We start from the raw sequence: 25,496 nt of genomic DNA on the forward strand, positions 1-25,496 counted from the left end.
TTCTAAACAGAAGAATGGAGCAACAAGGGTAGAGTATACTGGTTGTGTGTCTAAGACTTGAAGATTCTTCCATATTGTATCTACATTTTCCATATAGTATCTACATTTATATTAAAAATGTTTCCTGAAAATACAAACGAAGCAGACAAACTTTATATTCATTTTCATTTTATAAAGCTCAGGTAAAATTTTACGTAACCTTTAGGAAGGTATCACTATCACCTTCCAATAAAGAAGGAGTTTATTCTCCCATCCTTTTACTCACTTATGGGTTTAGTCAGGGATACCAGAGGTGTTATCAACATCTGAATGAAGACAAAAGGCAAAATCAAATCCTTTCTCCATTGTGTTGCTGCTGTTCCTTTGTAGTTGTCATAAACCCAGGTGGTACAGACAAAAAGGAAAGTCTAGTTTCCCCTTCATCAAGTCCTTACTGAAGCAGGACTCACATGGTGGTAGATTGCAAGGAGAGATGCAAATCAGAGTAGCTCGTGTACCCAGAACATTGGGAAGCCAAAGGGGTAGATGGAACTAGACGTAAGCTGAGAATCCAACTGCTCATTCTCTCTCTTAGGATTCAGTTCTGATTCAGCCTGAAAAAGGGCTGCTCCACTGTTTTCTACTTTGTCTCTAGTTTTGTCAAAGTACTCGAGTTACTTGCCTCCAGGAAAACACTTTCCTCCCCAACTGAAACAGATTGACAAGGAAAATACTGTCTCTCCACGACTTCATTCAAACAGTAATTTGTTTTATCTTCGTGTAGTGATGAAATATGCCTGAACGTTGTTAACATAAGAGATTTAAACACCACCAGTAATCATTCTCAAGAAACAAGAACTCTTTATTTGGTTAAAAGGAGCACAGGGACATTTGAAGACCAAATAGTAACAACTTGAGAAGAACAAGTCACAAGCATTGAAAAAACTAGGAGAATAAGACAGAAAGGAGCCACTGTTTACTACCATGAACAAATCCTCATGAATGAATATTAAATCCCTGATGACTCCAACACATGTCACATTAATTCATGTAACCTGGGGCGTGTTTATTTTTTCCATCCCAAAATGTCTGTGCTTAGCTCCACACTGGTGGTGGCCATTCACCTGGTCCCAATTATAAGACCTTTTATTGTATTCATAGAGGCTAAATTCAGTGACAAAAACCTTAGACAGTCTCTGAAACTCTCTGCTTCCAATGTCAATTCCTACCCCAAACAACTACCATTGTTTGGGTGGTAAAGGAGGGATCATGTTGATTCTAGAACTCTCAGAGAGCCACTTGTAGTTATATAGGCAACATGTGAAGACATATGATTAATATTGTCTACGCCACATTTTTGTTCAGTATTTACTGTGGTACTACTATACAGCTATTAGTAAAGTTACTTCATTACAAAATCTGTTGAATTTTAAACTAAAAATAATTGTAAGGCACATGTCTTGCACAATCGAAATTAGACAATTCTAGCCTCTAAGGAAAACGTTTCGGGAGATTTACACCACAGTTAATGAAACAGCTTCTCATTTCTGAAGAGATTTTCTAAACGTTGTCCAGCCAAAAGTAGAGAAACTGAAAGAAGATGAATCATTAGTAGAAAAGAAAATTTCTTACGGTAATATATTTGTGTGTGTATGTGAATTCAGTTGAAAAGTGATATATTTGTTTAATCAAAACAGCATGTATTGAAAAATGGAATGTCATAAAAATAAATATTAGAAGAATCCATTTTTATCAAATGCATATGCAAAGGTAAAATGTTTCTGAAGACTGCAAATTTCAATACAATTTGTATTACATTAACTAAATTACAACTTATAAACTGTGAGAGAAATAAAAATAACTGTTCTCAGCACACATACTCCTCTTGTGCTGACAGCAGTTTTATTTTCACGGTCCATTTCATTTTCTCAAAGTTTGAGTGTATCCTTTAGCAAAATAAGCAAGTCTCACTCCATGATTAGCACAGCATATTTTTGTAAACGAAATAATAAACATATAAAAAGTGTTTTAATAATTGCCTCAAGGGGGAGCTTACAGTTCATCTTGCAGTTCATCTTTGAGATTTCAAGCCATTCCAAGCTAATATTCTGATGCCATTCCTTACACAGATCTGGAATGATAAGACTATTTTCTTTTCTGGAGCCAAATCAATAGATTATTATACTTCCATGCCACTTTCCTTTCTGGTGCTCTTTGAAATCCACAGTGTGGACTGGTTTGGGCTCGTTTTTGTTCTTCCTTTACTGAAAAACATAAGAAGAAATAATATCAGTGCCTGACACTTCGTATAAAACAGAATATGTTTTGGTCCAGAGGGAAATATCTCAAACACTTATTTACAAAAGAATCCTTCTTCTCTCACCAGCATATTTTTCCATTCCTACAAAAAATTCTAGATTAATTCAATGTGTGAAGATGGCAAGCATTTCTTATGAATGATGAGAACAAAAATTATCTTTTTACTGTTTGATTTCTCACTAGAGTTCAGACACATGCATTCAAAGAGTGTCCATCACAATACTAAAGCTTTCCATTTAATCTCCAATAAGCTTATTTTCTTTTCTGTTGCTCAGTGATATTTTAAATCTTGCTTTTTGAGTACTCTGCCACTAAAACAAATGCTGATTTTAGTAGCAAATCATAAGAACAAATGTTAAGGTTCTAAGTGTAAGAAGCGGCCTAGCCCCTTCTTACCAGTTTTCTCATCCTGTATTTTAGTCACTTGGTCTCTAAAAAGCTTAACTGTGCCTTCATCTCTGAAGCTGATGGAATTCAAGAACAGACTTTAGCTGTGATAATTTAGGAGGATCTGAGTTCCTCCTTCAAGTCTGACATGGAACTTCACTCTTGTTAGAGTTGGAATTTGTTTCTAGTCTGCTGGGCTTCAACTTCTGTTTTCCCATAAAATGCTCATTTTGCAGGTGTCTGCACATGCAACAGTTTGCAAGTTTACCTAAATCATCCTTTACCAGATTTGCTGTCACTATGTGTATCCTGAGGATGCTCTCTCTCAGAGTCCCCCTTCTTTGCCTCTCACTGTTCACTGTGTTCTGTACCTTCTCCCTGAGAACCCCCAAGCCTCCAGCCTGTGCCCCAAGCTCACAGGCCTCTCTCCTCCCAATCTCAGCCAACAGACACCAACGAGCTCCTTCAAAGATGGAAACTCTAACCACATTGGGTAATGCCATTTAAGGATTCCACTTAATTTGCTTCAAATTAACCATTTCGATGACTACTAAAATATATTCAAAGATCACATTTTATTGATTTTTCTTTCATTCTACAAAGCCATCTAATTGGAATGGAAAATAAGGCAGAGTGTTTAAAAGCACACACAAGAAAATGTTTTAAAATGTTAAAAAAAATTGGTTAAATTATTAATGTCTTTTGTGTAAAATTAGTATTTCATTACAAGATCACTACTAGTTAAGGGAACAGGAGGAGTTATTTTGAACATGAAATGGAATGAAAGAAACCATCGTGTGTACCAGAGTGGAATTTAAACTTTCTGCAAGGCACTCAGATGATAATGGAGTTGAGTCTTTGATGAAGTGTCTCCTTGCTTTCCTGGAAGAAAGGAAAAGGGGAGGCTCTAAGAACAAGTTAAGGAAGTGCACAGCTACATCTGGTGCTGGAAGTGCTTCATTTTGGTTTGTGTTCTCACTTGGAGAATTTCACATAAGAAAGTCCACAGATCTTCATGCTATGAAAACCTAGGAGACTCTGAATGAATAAAACAGTCACAATAATATATTACTTTAAGGAAATAAAAAAGAACTTCAGAGAAAATGTAGTTACATGGCACTTTAGCCCTTCTTATGGTACAAATGTGAGTGTCTAAATCACATTTTCAAAGCGCATCTTAAGCTGACTTGTTACTTTATTGGTCTTCCTTAACGATTTGGCTGGATAAAGAAGGGATTTATGTCTAATCCTTCTACTTCACTGCTTTTCACAATGAGAAATCATCTTTTCATCTATAGTCAGGAACTATACAAAGAACCACATATTTGCTATTGTACTATTTTAGTACAAAGTATCAAAATTTTTTATTGTGTTTAACATGCATATTAGGAAGCCAAAGCACAGTATTAATTTACCACACCTTGTCATCACTCACAATGTTTTAAATTGTAATTAATTGCAGGTCAAATCCCTTTGAATTTATTCGAATTATTTAGAAATGAAACTTCTTTTATTTTTCTGGATTCTTTTTGTCCATTTCAGAAAAAGAAGGTGAAATCAAAAAAGAAAAATGATACTTCACTTGCAGAGAAGCATTTTTGACCAGTTTTTATTTAAAATATTCTGACACTTCTTTTTTAACCTATTCTGATGATGCATTTTATTTCAGTTTAGTAAACATGCTTTTATTGAAACTCAAAGTCTGAAACTCAATACTTTTTATTTTGACACAACTCTCTGTTTCATTTTTAAATTTAATTTAAAAACTAACACACATGGAAAATCTTCACTTCTCTAACCAAGATGTATGTATGTGCAGGTAGAAAAGTTAAAATATTCCTATCTATCTATCTATCTATCTATCCATCCATCAAATTATCTATTATGTATCTTTCAAAATAACTAAAAATACTGACCTTATTTTAGCAATATACTTTATTTTTTTTATTCTTAAAGATCTCCTTAAAATAAAAAGGTGACTTGAATTCTGAGAAATGCTACAAAGTGAAGCTATAAAATTTGTCTTCTAGGAAGCTTGATGTCCAGATTGAAAGGATTCCTATTTCTCTTCCTATTCAATAAGCAAGAAACAGTATTTTAATGCATCTGCTATAAGTTCACCAGCATTTGAATTTCAGATCCACCACAAGCATTAGCTACAGGACTCAAGGCAGAGCCATCAAGCTACCATTTTCCAACTGAGGATGGAAACAGAAAGGACTTATTTAACAAGGCTTCAGAGCATTAAAGGAGCTACTGCATGATTTCTGTAATTAAAATGCATCCGTAAAACTGGAATTGTGCTAGCATATACGAACATCAGAACTTTTGAAAGACAATATAACAATGTAATTAACTTTAAAATAGTATTTGTTATCAATTATTATGAAAGCCTATGTAAACTTTATCAATGATCTCTATACAAATAAATTGTTTACCTTCGATGTAGCATCTGGAAACAGCAAGTTCCAAAAGCAACCAATATCAGTAAGAGCAATGGTATTGTCGGTATTATAACATAAATTAGATTAGGAATTATGCCTACAAAAATAAAACAGACTTAGTATACAAACAGACAATTCTAACATCAAAGCAACATATGAATTTTCCCCTAAATTAAGATAAAATGAAATTATTACCAATGAATAGATTGCAAAAAAATATTCATTCCAAAGTAATGAAATAGTATATCCTCATTTTGGTGAAAATTAAAAAGAAATTGTACTGTACTAGTTTTCACACTCAATTTAATATCTACAATCTTTTTTTTTTTTTGAAGAATAAAACCAAATGAGGAAAAAACAAAACAAAATAAAATGGAGTCATTCAAAACAAAAGGATGGGCATAAATATCTAAATTCTAAAAACTATGATTAATCCCACAGATCAGGCATAGGCTATTTTTTCTAATATATTAACAATCTTAGCTACCTCAATTCATTAATCTTTCTCAACAGTTACTTAGGGAAATAAGCAATGGTTTTTGAAGTTATTATAAATGTTGAATTACTAGATAATTATCTAGCCAATAAGTTTTGTGTTATGATGATATTCAAATGTCTGGGATTAAATGAAATAAATGTAAATATTAACTTATGATGCAGTTATAACTCAGGGATACAAAATTCCAGAGGCACAAAGATTTAATCTTAATTAAATTCTAAAATGAATCATTTTTAAGCTGCTTCTATTATACTTGATAATGTTAGGTGTTTTATTAAAATTAAGAAAAAATAACTTTAAATATCCAAGTTCCATGAAATACAACATGAAATGACTCTATTAAACATGTTTTCATTGTCAGAAGATGGAAAATATTATTGATGTAACTACTCATTTTTAATCTGTAATTAAGTATTCTGAATGGTTTTAAAATCAGGCATTTGAGAAGTGAAACCCACTAAGTCTCACTATATCCATTAAAGGGATGCAAATTTGAAAATTATACATTTAACTTCAAAACACAAATCTTCATTCGAAATAATCTAAATGACTTTGATCAAAATGGAACAGATATGGATCATGCTCTTAGTGATACGTCACTTCCTTTGTTAACAGAAGACATATTAATGAATTCTAGAAATGGGATAATTTAGTGATAATTTTCAATGTTTTCACCTTTTTTTAAGCTTCCAATAGCTGAGGTCAAATATTTGAAGAATTCATGAAAAATATTTCCTTTTCAAATTATCACTGTTTTCAGGTTAGGGTAAGGGTTAGGGGAAAAAATATCACATTATCCCTGCTCCATAATTAGTATTTAAAAAAAAAGTTTTTTCTATGAATTTTGCATCATTTACAAAGATCCTGAGACTTTGGACATTTAGTTTAATCTATATACACACAAAAATCCAAGAACAACAAAGCTTTCTGTCCAATTGGCACTGGGTCAAGCTAACAAGGCCTTACTGACAGTAGTCTTTGACTACCATGAAATTTGCACTGGGAACTGTAGTTTGCTTCCTTTATAGGTGTTGCCATGCTAGAGGCAGCTGGGACAAGCTCACTGTGTATAGTGTATATCTCCCCTGTGTGGAGAAAGTGCTTGGTAACCTGAAACTAGCCAAGTGGAAGTATTTAAATCAAGGAAGCAGACAAAGACTGCAAATTAGAATTTTATTTTTTCACCCCACCTCCACACTAGCCAATCCCTAGGCATTTACCAGCACATAACTGTTTGCAGGCTCCTGAATTTATCAGTTTCCATCACAACAGCTACACCGTGGGGAATCTCCTTGTAGATCCAGATCTTATTGTAGATCACTTAGTTTACTACCAGATGTTTCCACTGGAAGTGAAAATCTGAGATAACAAAACCAATTCTCCTATTCAAAAAGTACATGGAATCTTTTTAACCTACCTCAAAAGTTAATTTGCATTGATTTTTGGGGGGAGTGGAGGTGGTTAACTCAGGCTCTAGCTATGTAGTTCAGGTTGGCCTTGAACTCACTGTACAGCCCAGCCTTGTCTTGAATTTATAGCAATCCTTTTGACTCAGCCCTACACACATGCACCAACATGCTCAGCACTACTGAGCACCACTTCCCCACACAACAAGGAAGAGTTCACTGCCATCAATGTGAAGCCATGTTGGAAAAAATAGTTCTGTATTTGATAAAGACACATAAACTATTTACCTCCATCAGTAACAGCCACATCGCCACGGGTGTTTCCTGGTTGATTTGTTAGATAAGGCTTCTCCACAGGTTCTGTTGGACTAATTTCTGTAATAATTTGTACAGTAATCATAAATAATAATTAAACAATATGTTTAAAACACATTAAAAATAAAAATTTACTATAAAGAGCAAAAACATCTTGACTTCAATTTCTGAATAACTTACAATTAAAACATATTATGATTTTAAATCTACATAATATTATCTAACTATAAAGTCAATTTAATTATGTTTGAATGAAAAAGTCACTTGATAAATTCCCTATGCAACCAGCACAGAGCTCCATTTAGTAGTCTAAACAGGTCTTACAACAGTGACAACCTGCTACAGACAAGGATGACAAGGCAGGAAGGAAGTTAGTAAACATTAGCAGAAATTCGTGAACATAAGAGAGACATTAACTATAATTCAAAGAAAAGAAAGTTCTTTGCCAATATTCACTGTAATGTTTATGTTTCTCTTTGCGTAATAACTGAAAGATGACCATATGTGGATTGTATGTGGAACTGATGATTCAACATTCAAGCAACACTGTTCTAAAGTACATTTCTGTCCTACAGAACAGTGCCACTTTGAGATTTGCTTCCTAATAATGTCTACTTCTTTAAGTAATAATCAGAAATTCAGTCTTGTGTACTGTTTCTTTTCTGGTTTAACATGATGTGGTATCTACAATTGGTGAACATTTTTAATAACATTTTTTAGCATGATCAGTTACTACTCTGTCTCACATATTTTTTAATAAGGAACTATTTTTATTTTAATAACTTAGTGAAAGTAAACTGTATTAATAAGAAAAAAACTGTAAATTTTTCATTTGCTCCAAAAATGTAATTCTTTATTTACCTTAATCAATTGATAAAGAAAAACATCACATACAGTATCTTATATAGACTTCATAATATAAAAACATTATTTAAAAGCTAATGTTTTCTGCTCTTATATTGTTTCTGGTCATTAGGAATTTAATCGTACATTATTCTGTAGTAACATTTGTTATGCTTATACATATATTTAATTCTGACACTGTAATATCCACCTTCAGGTTTAAGATTGAATCCTAGTCTCTCATTCCTCCTCTGCAGAACTCAGCAATTCTTTGTCTGCTATTGCTAAACTGGAATTTACTAAACAAAAATACAGACATAAGCAAACAGAAAGCTGCTTATTTTTAAAAACAATTTCAATAAACTTTAAAATGTCTGCTAATTAAGTAAAATTTTAGAAGAGTTCCATAATATGCAATTTCTAATATCTAAAATGAGACTGCATAAGATATTTTCTTTTCTGTCCCTGTAATTGAACTCAGGACCATGCTTTTGCAAAACATGCTCTATGCTGCTGAGCTATATCCCCAGCCCATAGGATATTTTTAATACAAAAATTAGATTTGAAAGTGTCCAAGAATTCTCTACCTACACCTATGTCTTCAAGATTTCTATTTTCTCTTCCAGTAGATTTAGTATTTCTGTTTTAACATTTAGATTTTTGATCCATTTTAACTTTAGTTTATTGCCTGGTGATAGATATGGGTCTAGTTTTAGTCTTTAGCATGTAGAGAGCAAGTTTTTCCAGCACCATTTATTGAAGAGGCTGCCTTTCTTCAGGTTAACATGTTTGAATCCTTTGTCAAAGACAAGGTGGCTGAGTGTGTTTGTGTCTGTATCTTCTAAACTGTTCTACTGGTCATTAGGGGTTTTTTTTGTTGTTGTTATTGTTGTTTGTTTTGGTTTGGTATTTTTTCCAGTACCATGCTGATTTTATCACACTAGCTTTGTAGTATAATTTCAGATCAGGGAATATGATGCCTCTTGCCTTGCCTTTGTTGCCCAGGATTTCCATTGCTATTCTAGGTCTCCTCAGGTTCCAGATGAATTTTAAGAATGTTTTCTCTAGTTCTATGAGCTACCCTAATGGTATTTTGATTGAGATTGCATTAAATATATATGACAAATTGGAAGGATAGCCATTTTCTCTATGTTGATTCTTCCTATCTATGAGCAAGGGATTTCTTTCCTTTTTCTTTTCAATCCTCTTTGATTTCCTTTTTCAGGGTACTATAATTTTCAGTAGATTCTTTTGTTAGATTAATTCCTAAGTATTTCAATTTTTTAGATGTCCTCGTGTGCGAAGCTGAAAGAATAAATAAGTTATAAAATGTACAATAGATATTGTGAAATGGGAAGAAACTGTTCAAAAAAAAAAACTAGGGTGGGTGAAAGAGAAAAGGACAGCAGGGGAAGGGAAAAATGCAAGTCATTTTGCTACTAGTGTTCATTAAAAAGGAAGGGAGAAATTTTTATGGCCGTATCTTGTACCATGAGTAACTACTTTAAAGATAACATGTAATGTATTAACTATTGTTCTATTTTTTAATGAAACTTTGATTTACTTTTTCCATAAAAAAGAAATGTCCTCATGAAAATGCCTTTGTACAGCATTTTTAGTGAAAACAATAGACATGCAGTTCACTAATAAAATATAAAAAAGGGTGAGAGGATGAAAAGAATACTTAGAGTGAATTACTTCATTTCTTCCATAGCCAGATTAACTTTTTTCCCATTTGTTACCTTTGGTTAGCTATAAGATGGTATGTGGAAACAGAGAGAAGAAAAAAAAGTTTATATCATATTCTAGTAAGGTGAAGAATAACACAAAATAATGTGTTATAATTTATACATTTTAGTTACACTCCTTATTCTTTTAACCCCTTCACCACTGAAAATCAAGTGCTAAGTACAGAGCCAATGAATTTTTATCAAGCTAACATCTTTTCCAAAGTAGGAGTACACTCAAGGAAAACTAACTAACTAGAATATGAAGATAAAATTTTTTAAAAATAAAATAAAAATTGAAAATTCTAGGTATGTTAACAAAAGTAACTATAACTGTACTGCATATGAGATAAAATAGCTATATAAATGTTTTAATAAATGTTGATTACTTGAAAGTTTGTGGAGAATATGAAAGATAAAGAACAGGACAATCTTGTTTTAAATACTTTTACATAGATATACAAGCCTATATTACTAACACAAAATAAAGAAGTAGATTAAAGGTTGACAATGTCTTAAAAATGATGTAAATTTGATGAACATAAAAAATAAAGTGTAAAAATGATGACCTGATCACTCAGAAGCAAGGATACAGTAGTACTGCATTAAGAATATAATAAAAGAAAAGGAATCAAAAATGGGAAGTAGAAAATAACAAGGGGGAATAAAAAGTGGCAGAAATGATTAAAGTGTGGTATATACATTTATAAATCTTCCAAAATTAAGCCCACTATTCTGAATAACTAATATATACTATTAAAAATACATGACCTATAATATGTTTTTGGTTTTTTAATAGTTTTAGGCAAACTTAAAATATCAGAGAATCTCAACTTCATATTTTTACAAGAGAAAAACAAAGACCAAGAACACAAGTGCATTGGAGACTTAGTTTTGCAAAGATTTCCAGGAGGATAATGATGGATTTAGCAACCAAGGGGGTTAAAGAAAAAACTCACCAGGGATATAAAAAGTTGGCTAATATACTGAAGAGCTGGATAAACATAAGAGAAGGATAAATCTAATCCAAATAATCCCTTGTACTTTATGGTGTTATGAGAAAAGGAATCATGTAATTTCAAAAGAATAATGGAAACAGCAGTTCTTGATTATAATTGCTTTCTGTGAACACATATTACCAGGGCAAGCAGACAGCTCTTTAGAACTGTTAAAATGACACTTTCAAACACTGAGATAGAGAACAGGAAAAAATCAAAGTCTAGCTTCACTTTCTCAGATGATTTAAAAATTACGAGTTTGCATAGTCTTGATTAATCCTTCTTTTACTCAAATATCAATTCATTTGAGGTGCCCTATTTAAAGCAATTAAAACTTACTCTTTGCAGCAGAAAACCACACTAAAATGCTCAAGTCAATGCAATCTGCCCATTTGCTGCATATAGTAAGTAATTAGAGTTTTCAAAAGAAAGCTATCTAGGGAGACATATTTCCAAGAATGGGAATCAGAGAGCAAGTCACATGACCATACTGTTTTTCACTATGGTGTAATGAGCTATGATTAGTTGGATTTTTACAGAGGCCCATGTGCCAAGTATTACCATATAATTCATTAAGCTGATAGGCTATGAGAAAGTTGTTTTGGTTCCTTAAATTCACCAAAAAGTATCTGAGAAGCAAATCCACAAACTCTGTCCCTGCTGATTATATTCCTTACCCGGTTCGTACTTGCAGATATAATTGTGCTTCATGTTGCACCTGTCGTCGTTCCATTGGTAAAGGTAGGGACCCCCAAGACCGGGATTGGCCGTGGGTTGATGATACATCACAACACACTTTTCACTTCCACAGGAAGGTTCATCAGTGTACCAGTTCCTGCAAGTGGAGAGCAATGGGAACCCTTACTATTGCCTTCTGAGAGTGCCTCTGCCCGCCCCATCTGACCTCTCCTGCAGGTCACAGAACCCTTCCTCACCCTCTGTTCCACAAGATCCATGCTCACCGGTACTGGGAACTGCTCCCATCGGACCACTGGTAGAGGTCTGGGCAGGCACCAGAGGTTTGGCCATCTCCATTTCTCCACAGCCCTATCCAGAAGTCACCATCAGAAATCCCTGTTCCAGGTTTTGTCAAGTTTTTCAACATGCTCTCTATTAACTTCTGTTCTGCTTCGTTCTCAAGACTGAGGAGGACCCCTTCCTCACTCTCACAAGCCTGGCGAGCCTCCTGAAAGCTCACTCGGCTGGACAGTTCATGGAAGTAGGCCATTTTGTAGCAGGGACGCTTTGCATCAGCAAAACACACCTTTTGGCCTGTGGGGGAAAAGATGGCATATATTGATTATCTGAACTATCACCATGATCCAGTAAGAATTAAAATTAAAGAACAAGTTAAAACAAACACACTACTGAGAATACTGGTTGAATCATTTTGTAAAGTTTGTTTTAGAGCCCATGACTTCTACCTTGTAAAAGTAAACTGACCTTTTGTAAATTTGATAGGCAGAATTTTAAAAATAATACTTCAAGGAAATGATTGCTAAGGGAATAAAAATACCTCTGTCTTATATTTTTATGACCTCATTATCACAGTAAGTGAAAGTAGATATAGGAATTACAGGTAAATAAAGCAAACTAAGGTATAAATTCAAAGCTATGAAAGAGAACTCAAAATGGAATTTAATTATTAAGATCAAGTAAAGGAAAACACAAGAATTTTACTTAAGATGTTCTTCAGAAGATGCAAAGCGGTAAATATACAATTGATATTTATTTTGATTATGTATATTTTAGAGCAAATCCATTGAAACTGGAAGTTAGTAGAGGCCAGAAGAAAAGTAATTATTGTAATGCACAATTAATATAGTGTTACATCCAAAGCAGGACAGCATGGACTGTCTTTAAAAAGAAGTCCTGTTACTAATTCTCTCAGCATTTTTGTTGACACATTGTGTGTGAACCCCAATCCCTGATCTCTCATTTTTCAGAAACTTATCAGATAAGTCACAAATTCCAAAGAAAATTCCCAAATTTGATTTTAGAGCATCAAGTATTTAAACAAAAAAAAAAAAGGAATAAATTTTAAATATGACCCAAAATATCTAATAGCTTGGAATAGTTGAAATGTATACATTAAGAAATGAAGGAGCCACTAAAATCTCATCTTTTAAATATTGGTTAATTATTGATTTTCTGTTAATCTGCATAAAGATGACGATAGCCTGAAATTTGGCATCTTAAAGACAATTAAAAATTATTAACCAAAAGCTGATGAAACAAATTTTTAGCAGACTTAAGAACAAATTGCCAGCTTTAGAGAAATTGGTTATACAGTAAATGAATATTAACAATATCTTTTTCAATTCTCCCTCAAAAATTTGCTATTAAAGTTATTCTTTTTTTAACTTGAAAGTAATAGCATTATGCTTTTTAAATCTTCTCCAATTTAGAATTTCATTAAATTTTAACCCAAATTCATCTCATCTTGGCTATCGGTGATTTTATATTTCTTTAGGAATAAAGACTAGAAGCAATTAAGGGTCCAAAATCTGTAAAAATAAAACTAAATAAATATATAAAAATTTCTACATTTGAAAGAAAAGAGTAAAATGCAATTTCTACTTTATACTTGCATTTCATAATTTGTGTAAATTATAACACTTTTTATCCATCCATTCCAATATCTATTTGCTTGCTTGAAAAGGCATATATATACATATATAATGTTCATTTAATTAGCCAGAACTGCAACTGAAACAAGATTATTTTTGTGATCTCTAAGTAGAAAATCACCTTTCTCTCAAACTTTATATCAAATCTATTTTTAATTTAATTTACTTTTAATGTATTCAAATTCATAAATACACAGATGACAAGAGTTTAGATTAGAAAAATCTCTTAAAATTGAATTTCACAAAGCAGGGTGTCATTGCACACTCCTGTAATGCTAGCACTCAGGAGGCTGAGTCAGGAGAATTGCTGTAAATTGAAAGCCAGTCTGGGTTAAAAGCGAGTTTAAGGCCAGAATGATCTGCCTAATGAAATCCTGTCTCAAAAAGACCCCAAAAAATGAATTTCACATAACATTATATACTAAGCACAATGAGTTTTCCTAATTACTTAATGACTTAACTGCAGATGTGGATGATCCTATTGGATCATGGTAAAGCCATGTCTATCTGAGAGACAGTTCAGTGGGTGGAATTCATCTAAGTCTACCAGCAATGAAATTCCAAATACTGCACTATTTACATTCACCTGCATTTTTTTTACCACCAAGAATGTAAGCTAAAAATATAAAGGCAATATCCAAAATGGACATGCTATCTTGCTTTAGTTTTCTGTAATTTCCTTTGCCCATCTCTGACTTCTGTAGTTACCTTAGAACTGCCACAGAACTGTTGGTATTAACCTTCGTTATCTCTAAACTCTTGTCCAAAGCCTCTACCACTCTCTGACCATAGTTTTGCTCTGATTGTAGATTTGGACTTGGCAAACAAACTACAAAGTATTTTTATATAAAATTAAGTCAAAGTTCTTTATGCTGAGAAAAAAAGACACAGCTTTACTGCTTTCTTACTAGTCATCTGGGGTTTTAAGGCCTTTTCTGCTATCTTGTAGTCTATCAAGAAAAGTCAGTGGTACAGTGTTGGACGGCATAACATCCTGGCAAAAATAAAACATTCACTTGGTACTCAGAGTATATGACACTGAGCCAGTGCATCATCACATCCATCTTGCCTCCCTAGAATCAGCAATTAGTGACCTATGATGACACTCCAGGCAGGAGGGAGCAGAAATCAGCAGAAGGCCATTAACTTCACAACAGTGCTTGAGTGATAGTCATTCAAGATCTTGACACAAGCTGAGAACATAAAATATCAATGCAATCTAACCAGTTGTCTTCTCTGTCCCATTAGCTCTCATCTGACGTAGGAGCAGCTCACTGAATAATAAAAACAAATTAATAGACTGGCTAAACCAATGGTTAACAAAAAGTAACATATTTGTAAGACCATAAGAAATGAATTAAGGAGATTTCAGGAGGACAATTTAGTCTAAGAATAATCTTTGAGAAGAGATGGCGGAAGTTCCAATGAGTGACTTTAATCGGAATACAATAAAGTATTATTTTAAAATTATTTCCATATGTTAGTAGGTTTAACGGTGATTGCACTATTTAAAATAGTTGTTCCTGGCAATGTTCTAACAATGCTGTTATATTTTTCTTCATGTTTTTAAGAAGCAAGCTTCATTGCCACTTTCAACTGCAATAGCCTTTACATACTTATAAATCTCCAAATACACCCTAACTACATTCCCTTGAGTGTTCAACATGTAGTACTTTTTACTCAAACAACATTCACCTTTCGGTTTGATTGTAGTATATCTGAAATGCTAAATTTTTCCAACAACACTGTTTTTGAAAGATCTCAAAAATACATAAAGTGAAAAAACAGTATCCAGATGTTTTAATAATAAAATGTATTTTTCTGTAAAAATATGAACATATTCAGAAGATGCCTGATTATTTATGTTCTAAAGCACATTACTTATTATCTTGCTCTATTAAAAAGGAAGCCCAGCATGTATTAACCCATGATGAAGATACAAAAATGATGATGAAAATTAACTCCTGGGTAATATTTAGATAACATTTCTAATATAATGTGGTATCATGTGAAAATCTCTAACACCACTGTTAGTATGTAGAGAAATAATAAAATAAAAACATATGTATGTGGATTATATTTAAAATAATTAACACCCAGTACTGCATGGGTCCTGGACAATAGGCAGCTTTGACTATTAGAATAATAGAGTAGTCCATGGTTCCTGCCTGAGAAGTGGAGACTGACGGCTACATGGATTATCAACTGGAGCACATATGCTAACTCCAAAGGATACTGAATGAGCTGTGTCTTCAGATTGAACTGAAAGGCACTAGTAGTTCAAATCTGGCAAGGCAGCTTCCAGAAAGTAACAGACCACAGAGTTTTTATGGGTTATATACAAGTTTAAGCTGACACTATAACCTTCTTTAGACACAGTTCTGTTTTACTATTGATTTCCACTTTATTGCAGCAAAAAAGGCAGCAGCAGAAGCTACTGGACCTCTTGCTGCATTTCAGCTGATTCCATTTGGCCGCTACTGCAGTGGAACTCCAACAGCTGGGAAACAAATGTTGCCTTAATTCCCAGAAAAGTTCTGTTAATGTAGAACTCCTGGAAGCAACTTTCCCACTTCTGTAACGGGCAATCATACCAGAGAATACTTACGATTGCTCGTTTCTTATTTTGTGAGATCTCATGGAGAATTTCCTTGTCTCTTATTTTTAAATACAGTATTCAAATAAAAACCTCCATTGACGTGTAATAGGATAGGTAAGCATTTTGAAAACCATACAGTGGTTTGTATTACACTGCAGATACATTTATACTATCTAACTATAAATAACTGTCACTCAGAATCTGTACCTGAAAACATCCTTTGATTGGTGGATTTTCTAAAAGAGAATGCAAAGATCTGCCACTCAAGATTCTGTAAACATATTGAGAAAAATGAATACTGAGATAACATCTTCACACAGTTTTGTTAGTACATTCTGGAGTTAAATACATTTTAAATCTAAAAATCATATAAATAAGTTTTGTTCACTGAATTTTACACAGTGATGAAAAGAAATATTCCACACCTGTGTATACATACACCCAACTACATGCATAAACATGTTCTTGTTGAAAGATAATTCTTAGCAATAGCTACTAAAATAAACATTTCTGTCATTGTCACAGTGAAAACTCTGCTTCTGTATCAATAAATAAATGTCCTTTTATTTAGTAATGAGAAAATTCTTACACAATTAAATATTGGCAGAGCCTTAGGTGTGTTGGGCAATATAGAAAAACAGCCAAATTCATGAGGTCAGGAGAGTTGGCTTTACTTTTTATATAAAAATGTCCTATAATTTTGTCTTGTTTTTGCTTACATCATTTATTTTCTCACAGTTTAAAACTTAGCAATCAATAATAAAGGTGATAAAATTTTCCTTAAGCCTCACACTAATCAAATACTCTCAGTATTTTTTAAATTTTATTTGAAGGAAGAAAAGAAAAATTTTAAAAATAAAATAGAAAAAATGAGAAAAAAGTTAGTATAAAAGAGAATTCAAAAAAATCATAAAATCACTAGTTGATACTTTACGTATTGTCATCTTTAAAATAGTTGTTACATTACAAAATCAAAGCATAAAAAGTGGCTAGACACTCAAACATTGGCAGTGAAAACATTCTGTTCAATGATCTAACAGAAATTCAATAATATGGTCATCTGTCTTACACACTGTATATACCACTAAATCCTTTAGAGCACTTTCCTTCCTTTTCACTTTTACAATATCTGTTATACCATTTGGATCCCATTACTCTGTCCGTTTTTTTAATTATTTTTTTACACTAGAGAAACAACATGATATTTACTAAGCACTCCTCAGTTTTATGTGGGCATTGAATTTAGATCATACTTTTCAGTGAAAACGCAGAATATCTACAAATTTCTGCTGTTCAATTATGATCTCCTTTCAATTGAAAAAAAGTTATATGAAAGATAGTTCGCATGGTAGATCTCAACCCAAACCAGACTGACTGAATTTAGCCCATTTTACTAGTATCCTTCAAATATTTTTTTTCATAATTCCTTCTCAGTCTCCTCAAAATCACTCTGGAAAATGCAGATATGGCAATATACAGAGTGGAATGAACTCTGAGAGCAATGCCAGTGATTTTAACCTAAGAAAAGGGAATGCTAGTGAGCTGGTGTTTAGTCAGTGCTAAATATTATATTAACTTTTTATTTTTTTTTTCTTTTAAACAAAATATATTATAATAAATTTTTACCTTTGCAATAGATATTTTATAATGCATGACATTATGAAATCTATTTTCTTATACTGAGATACAAAATCAAATCTATAGTCAGTTTTTGGATGGTAATGTCAGCAGCAGGCCTAACTTCTTCAGCTAGGAAACACTACAAGCTTCCCTAGAAGAGTACAAGACTTACTGTTGTTAAAAAAGAAAGAAAGAAAGAAAGAAAGAAAGAAAAGAAAGAAATCAGAGTAATAAATAGTAAACATTTGATTTCCAGTTTCCACAACTTGAAATGGGTGTACTTAGAATTTCCTAAACTTCGTTGGCTTTGGTTATCTTACCTACATGTACAGAAAATCAAGAAGTAGACTTCTACATGCAAGGAAAAGGATAAATGGGAAAGGGAACCAAAGGGAAAGAGGGGTAAGGGATTAGAATAGATTAAAATATGCTACGTGCATGTAGCAAATTCCCAAAATGAACCCCACCAATATCTAGTATTAACATACAATGTTAACTTCTTTTAAAAAGTAAGAACCCTTATGAATTTTATAAAAATAATAATAATATTAATGTCTTCATCTATCAATAACTTAAGGGTACAAGACCTCACTTCTAGTGGAATCCATATATTTTAGTAAATCAGGAAAACATGACCTCTCCCATGGGATATATTAAAAGGTTTCCTGTGAAAACTATTGTTATAGTTTCTGCTAGCTGTCACCTACCTAAGGTCAAAGGGCTTTTTCAGAAGTGGCTGAATCTAGAATGTGTGATGGTGGGAATAAGGGTGTCTGACTGGTAAATCAGTTCACTGAGGTTTTGCACAGTTCTGGCCAGGGTTAAGGGTGTGAGTACTACACCCATCCCAGGGCAGGCAGCCCACATACAATACAAGGAACAGCAAGAGCCTTGTCTTCTCCTCCCTTTGCTGCTAATGCCATGAACGTTGCCCTTCTGCCATGTGGCACCCTGCCGTGGAGCCAGCTGATTATGGACTGAAGCCTTTACAAGCTATCAGTTAAATAAACTTTCTTCCCTTACCTTGTGGGTGCTGGATATTTTGTTTCAGCAATGAGGAAAGTAACTCAGACAACTATTCAACTAGAAAAAGTTGCCTTTGTTTTTAGGAAGCCTTATTGACCACAGGGCTTGGCAGGACAATGTCCTTTGCTTGTCCTCTTACCATGTTCTTGTGTGCGGCAAGCAACTTGTATAATTGTTTAAAGCTTCCCAGAAGCCTGTGACATTCATATTCTTAAGTAACTTCTAAAAGAGACAAAGCAGGCAGAGAAAAGTTTAATAATTCTCCCAAGTTCACACAGCTCACAAGTGTCAAAATCAGACACTTAGAACAAGGCTGCCTTGCTCTGCGATCACTTACCCTGATTTCTCTGCTGACTCCATACCTGTGACATAACACAATGATGGTATAGTTCATGAACAAAAAAAAATTGTTGAATATAAGCACTCTGCTTGTCAACCATGGTACAATCACTAATATAATCACTAACAATGTCTTAGAAAATTTTCTCATTGCCAGTAATAAATACCTGATGCCCTCACTTTAAAGGAGGAGAGAATTGTTTTGGGCTCATAGTTTTAACCCATAGATTGCTGATTCCAAAGCAGGAAGTCATGTTCCACCATGACTTCCAAAAAAGCTGCTCACTTCATCATGGTAGCAGGCTGCAGAGTGCATGGAGGATCCCGGGAGGCAGTGGCATCCTGCCAGGTCACATCCCCTTTGACTGGCCTTTTCTGAACAGTCCCCACCTCTTAAACATCACAGTTAGCTATTTCATTCTGATGGTGGAATCACTTTCCCCTGCCTAAGAACACACAAGGCTTGGAGGTGGGGAGGACATCCAGATATAAACCATTGTAAACACTGATCACTTATTGATTAATGAGTGCTAATATATGTGAGGGTATGCACTGAGAACTTGTTTCCAGGTAGGGTTTGGATTTTCTTTTGCTGAATATTTAGAAAACAGTTAATGTCAGAATATTGGATTTTTAAACACTATACGCCTTTAACATTTGTTTTTTATCTGTTTCTTTTATTTTCCAAGTAAAATAAATCAGGACAAGACTGAATGCTTTTCCCAATACAGAATCAAACTATAGTCAACTTTTCAGGATGTATCAGAAATAGACTCAGTTTGTTAGGCTGTGTTACATCAACAGTAATATGTTAAACACTGAAAGCAACAGACTTACCCTATAGATGCAACACACCCACCCACCTGTTTATAAACACCTGGCAGAGTAGGTCATGGTAAACAGTAAAAATTATTAGTGAAGCACTGACTGGCCTTCCTGTGTGGACCCCTTTACATAAAACTACTTTTCTAACATGAATGTATAGCTTTTTCCATTTTCAGGAAAAAGTTGTAAAAGCAAAATCATAAAATGATGACAATAGCGGAGGAAAAAAGGCAATGATAAATGAGTAATTTCTTAAGTGACTAGAAATAAGGTTAATTTATTCTATTCTTGCGCAAGAGATACTTAAAGTGATTGCGTCTTTGAAAATTGCACTGTCATCATTTTACACTTTTGATGATGTCATGGAAATTTCCATGCACTGAGACATGTCCAGCAGTTTTTTTTTTCTTATGTCTTTCTTGCTATTGTATTATATTAATATAGAGGCTACTTATTATCCATGAAATGGCAATAGCCTATGTCAGCTATATGGTAGAAGGACATTAAATCACCCATGAAATGTATGCCACATAGGAAGGTTAAACTCACACATATAAAAGTGTCTAGACAGATGTGCCATAAAATACACAAAATACTGTTTTGCAGTATCAATAGAGTTGGGGACCACACCTGTGCACACGAAAAGGAAAATTTTAAATGCAAATGAGGAAGAGGAGAAGGAAACACTATAATTCAAAATACCACAAATTTTTAAAAAAATATTCTCTTCAAATATATCTTCCCAATTGAAACCTGAATTTTAAACCCTTCTTTCTCATATTTATCTATACAACATGAGTAAAATCCTCTTATCTTTGTTCTAAAAGAGATGTTGTTACATGTTAGTTCATAAAATTAAATGATTCCAGCCCCCACAGATATTCTCTAAACATCTATTTGCAGTAAGAAATCAGTCCAAGTTAAGCTCTTCAAAGTAGTTTTCCAATTAGTAATAATCTTATTAAATATAATTTCACTATCATTATTCTGGTTATATGTCTTATTTCTTTTTCATGTGAAAAAATCCTTTCTTATTTGTACTAGAAAATCAAATATTATGCCATGCACAGCTATTAAATACTATTAGGTCTGATGGGCCAGATGATGATGAAGTTATTTGGAATGTTATTACTTGCTAAAATATTTTCATCTTATTTTTAAATAATGACCTGAACTTTTAAAATGTTATGTGTTGAAAATTATCTTATTGAATATTTTAAGGTATTAAAACAAAGAATTTCTATGGAGAATTATTTTGTGAACACCTATTTGTGGAAAGGGCAGGTAAGTGATTATTTCAGAATGTTAAATAGAAATTATAAACTGTTGCTCTGAAACGTGATAACTAAAATCTTTATACCACATGTTGTAAGTATCTTCCAAAGAAATGTCCCAGAAAGACTGTTTCACTCTTTTGCTCATGCTCCTGAAAGATTTGCTAAAAGGTCCCTAGCGGCAGAGCAAGGTTGCTGCACCAGTAAAAACTTAAATCCACCAGGAAGACGGAGACTTTGAGGAAGCATTGTTCCAAATGTGTTATGCTTTAGGTTACTGTCTGCACAGCCCATCGCAGCTGAAATGTGAAAAATTACTATTCAGAGCATAAGAGTCACAAATTAATTTATAAATGGTTAAGCTTCAATGTGAGTTTTATGCCTAATGACAATTGAATTATTCATAAGAAAAACATAACTAGGTAATCCTTTTAATATCAAGTAAACACCATCATTTATGCTAAATCAAATAGCTCATGTTCAGTTACTTAGAAATTTTCCAGATGTCACCTTCAAGATGTTTTAAATTTTTAATAGAAAAATGCAGCAAAGCATTTGGAGTAATTTATGTTTTCACAGAACACTAAATACTTTTCATCAACAATTAGTTATGTTTTTGCTGAAGGTATCTTTTTTCTCTTTTAAGGGATGTAAACAAGAATACACCAATAGCCAATAGAATATTAAGTCATTGACATGATTTTATTCGTTTAAGAAAACATTTATGTTCACAGCCTGGTCATTGCTGTTCATTCATTTGCATGAATAATGCTAAAAACAAAGGCATCTAGGTGTGTAATTTGCATTGTCAGATAGGTTTACATAGTTTAACATTTTAACTCTTAGCTAAATTAGAGAAGAGAGGATCTAATGTTGCTTCTGTACAACCTGAAAAAAAGTAAGTGGGGTGTGACTGAAGACTATTGGAGAATTTTATTCTGACCATGTGGAATACCCTGGTATTCCCTGGATACTCTGGATACCCTGGAATCGCTTAGGGGAAGGCCAGTAGCAACTAAGTCGAATATGGCAGTTTCTAAAGGTCCAGCTTCACAACTGATTAAGCTGGTGCCATCTATCACTTATCTCTGCATCCAGTGACACCTGTTGTGCAAATGTACAAATGAGGAACAGGGCTTTGTGTTGCTTTTATGTAAAAAGAATCTTTTCACCCTTAAAACACGTGCCCACACGCATCCCACACATGTTTTTGGAACACTTTAATGAGCCCAGCAATATATTTCTATAAGGGTAGCGATGGTCCCTCCTGAAAGTCCCTAAATCACATTCATTGAGAATCTACATCCTTTTAAAGAGACTTTCCCCTTCCTAAAAGTAAGCGAAAGTGGACGCAATATAAACTGCTCCACAGCAAGACAGTGATTGCTGAAAATGAAAACCAGAGACAACGCTGGCAAGCTTGCTCGTTTTAATCCACTGGCCTTGCACTGATTTGACAGATTTAACTGTGCACGTTTTGTATGCTCGAACCTTCAGTCACGCCCCAGTACACTCCATCCAGCGGTAACTGACTTCAATTTCTGAGACGTCGCTAACTTGGAATGAGGTGTGGGAAGCTAAGGCACCTGAGCACACTAACCTGCACCCCGTTCTTTCCCAGCCCGGCTGAGAACAAAGGCTGTGTAACCAGGCGTCCTGGAGAGCCCCACGGTGCACAGGCTGGTTCCAGAAATCACTCCCGTGAAATGGATCCCTGGCCAAGACGGGGAGCATTTCTGCTGCGGGTTTTCTGTTCCTGGCTGCGTCTACCCCACCCCTTTTCCAGGTGCCCAGCTCTGCCTCTCCGTCAATTGTCTCACAAAGAAAGTGGGAAAGGCTGACAGGATAGGATCAAGCTGGAGTTTGCTGCGTAGCCACTGACTAGGGCACATGGGGAGGGGGTGGGGGAAATCAAACTTTTCGCTCTTTTTGGGTGCAAAGGCAAAGAATAGCAAGATCGGGTTTTCCGCGCTTCCTGCCAGCCCCACAACCGTCGTATCTCCCCACCCCGAGAGTTTCCTCCCCGGGACAGGCTGCCCCTCAGCGTCGCGCAGTCTCTGGCCCCGTCGCCCCTCGGCGGGCGCCCCAGACTTACCACTGACGACCCGGCGGCAGAAGGCTCCGGGGCCGCAGAGCAGCGCGGCGCCCAGCAGCAGGGAGACCGCGCGCAGCATCCCGGCAAGGCTGCAGCAGCAGGTGTCGCGCAGCTGAGGGCCCTGCGCCCGCTTCTCTAACCCTGCAGCCTCCTGCCTCCCTCCGAGCCCTACTCCCTCCGCCCCAGGCCAGGTGCCTGGACTCCTGCGCGCATCGCCTTGGTGTGGGACCTGCGTGCAGGCGTGCTTGTGCCGCGCGCGGGGGTGCTGGGCTAGGGCGCACAACCCCGCGGGTGCGCGTTTTGGGGGCAGGAGATGGAAGTTAGGGAGTCCTGTGCCTGTTCCAGAGGTGCAGCAGGAGCCCCAGCCTGAACCGGTCTGTTGTCCTTTGCTTCTGTCCCTGGCCTCTGGGTACTGGACGGCTGAGCTCCTGCGCCCTGGTCCTGACTCACGCAGCAGTAGCGGCGGCTCTGCGCTGGCGGCGCGGTCTTATATACCCACATCCTTAGGTCCCTGCCCCTCGCTGGGAATATTTTTTAACCACTTCATCTCCCCTGCTATGAGCCTCACAGCCACTCCCTAAGATCTAGCGCCCTGGAGCCGCTTAACCAACAGTCCAGTCAGCAGCCCTACCTCTTCTTCCCTCCCCCTCCTGCCCTCCTTCCATTCGCTAACAGTCTCCGGACTCATTTGTGTAAAATGTGACAGCTTTGCTATTAAACTCTGGCAAAAGTTGGATCCATTTGGTTTTCTCAGATAAATGTCCACGGGGATGCCAAGTTGCGAGGCCTTTCTCTTTCTGTGCTAAATTGCTTGATCATATGAATTGCTAGATGCAGGGCAGTAGCCACTGTTTAAGATGGATTGGAGAGTGGGAGCCAAAACCTGCTCCGTGAATTACAGAAACTGACAGGCTTTTCCCCACCTATCTTTGGCACATAGATTATTTCCAAGCAGGTTGTTTGACTAAATTGCTACAGGAGCAAATTGAAGAGCATATTGGAAGCACAGTTTTCCCAACAGATATCAATCTCAGCTTCTGCAGCTCTAGAGAAAGCCATCAAGATAAAATAAATATTGCAAAATCTTAAGAATTTTTTGAATATAAAACGTATTTATTTCTTTGCAGTCGTCGACTGTTTGCATTAGATGTAAAGCTCATTTTAAAACTTACAAAGGCACTTTTCCATAACCTGCCCTGCCCTTTACTGTAACAGTCCCCTCCCAGACTGTAATGGCAGTTTCCTGGAGAATTGGATAGAAATTCATGGGACTTTTCTATATGTAGCTCATGAAGTGAGTCTTAAAACTGCTTTCAAAAGGATCCCCACTGGACTTGGCATTTTCCCATCATGTTGCTCAAAGGCACCAGCATTTGTTAAATTAAATCCTTTTGTCTTAATGGGTATTTTCCCCCAATTTCTTGCTGGTTTTGATTTTTCATAAGCCATGAGGATGGTCTAAATATTTGTTGGAGAAAAGATGTCAGTGTTACCATCTCAGGACAAGGCTTCAGAATGAAAAATGTTAATACTAGAAGGAACTTACAATTATGTGTACTCTATCAATTTATTTTTCTTGTATCACCTGAAAATGTAGCAATGTATTGACAGGACATGGAAAATTGAGAAATCTGAACTTTGTAAAGAATGTATGAGTTTCACCATGAGTTATCCACCGAATTTAAACAAAAAAATAATACAAAGTGCTGGAATTTTGGACAACTGATAAAGTTTCTAGCCCATGGAAGGGATTAGATGAACCCTGTAAAGCATGTCAAAGTGAATCACTCGGTGTACCTGTGGACAGAATGCTGCTTGGATGTCAAAAAAGCTGTCATGGAAGGACAGATGAAATATCACCTTAGCATAGAGAAACTAGGAGTATGGTTGTAGGTATAATCATAGGCACCCTTCTGAAACAGTCAAGACTCAAGGTGCAGCTCACCTTTGGCTGATAGCATGAGGACCTCTCCAAATGCCTGAGGACTTAGATTCTACATGGGACTTCCCTTCCCTTTTCATGCCACTTTCTCTCTGATGCTCGTAGATCTTTGTGGATAGCCCAGTACTAGGAAATCACAACATAAACACTGGATACGATTTCCCATAATTCAGTGGACCCTCTACTGTCTCAAATATCTGTGCAGACTAAAAAGCCAGCAAGTTCTTCG

General features: G+C 35.3%; 1 protein-coding gene across 2 annotated transcripts; it reads right to left on the reverse strand.

Annotated features, from left to right (window-relative positions):
* Nucleotides 1–817: 817 nt before the first annotated feature.
* Nucleotides 818–23,896, reverse strand: Chodl (chondrolectin). Of its 2 annotated transcripts, XM_013151850.3 has the most exons (7): nucleotides 23,326–23,896; nucleotides 11,880–12,189; nucleotides 11,595–11,752; nucleotides 7,323–7,409; nucleotides 5,124–5,226; nucleotides 3,489–3,567; nucleotides 818–2,243 (listed from the first exon to the last, which is right to left on the reverse strand). In XM_013151850.3, the coding sequence occupies exons 1-7, from the start codon at nucleotides 23,402–23,404 to the stop codon at nucleotides 2,241–2,243; spliced, it is 819 nt and encodes a 272-aa protein (XP_013007304.1). In that variant the 5' UTR covers nucleotides 23,405–23,896; the 3' UTR covers nucleotides 818–2,240. The 2 variants fall into 2 exon arrangements, with proteins under 2 accessions (XP_013007304.1, XP_003469361.1); XM_003469313.5 differs by lacking the exon at nucleotides 3,489–3,567 and having other exon boundaries at nucleotides 23,326–23,894.
* Nucleotides 23,897–25,496: the final 1,600 nt, after the last annotated feature.

The sequence above is a fragment of the Cavia porcellus genome, unplaced genomic scaffold, assembly GCF_034190915.1.
Source record: "Cavia porcellus strain 051 isolate PalLab524CR breed Dunkin Hartley unplaced genomic scaffold, mCavPor4.1 scaffold_15, whole genome shotgun sequence".
Taxonomy (NCBI): Eukaryota; Metazoa; Chordata; class Mammalia; order Rodentia; family Caviidae; genus Cavia; species Cavia porcellus.

What these genes read in the sequence shown, in the direction of transcription:
- Chodl (XM_003469313.5), bottom strand. Translation starts at nt 23,404, where the DNA reads ATGCTGCGCGCGGTCTCCCTGCTGCTGGGCGCCGCGCTGCTCTGCGGC. An exon ending in GGGAGCAGTTCCCAGTACCG is followed by an intron (nt 11,753 to 11,879) that starts GTGAGCATGGAT and finishes CTCCACTTGCAG; the next exon opens with GAACTGGTACACTGATGAAC. An exon ending in TATCTGCAAGTACGAACCGG is followed by an intron (nt 7,410 to 11,594) that starts GTAAGGAATATA and finishes AAATTATTACAG; the next exon opens with AAATTAGTCCAACAGAACCT.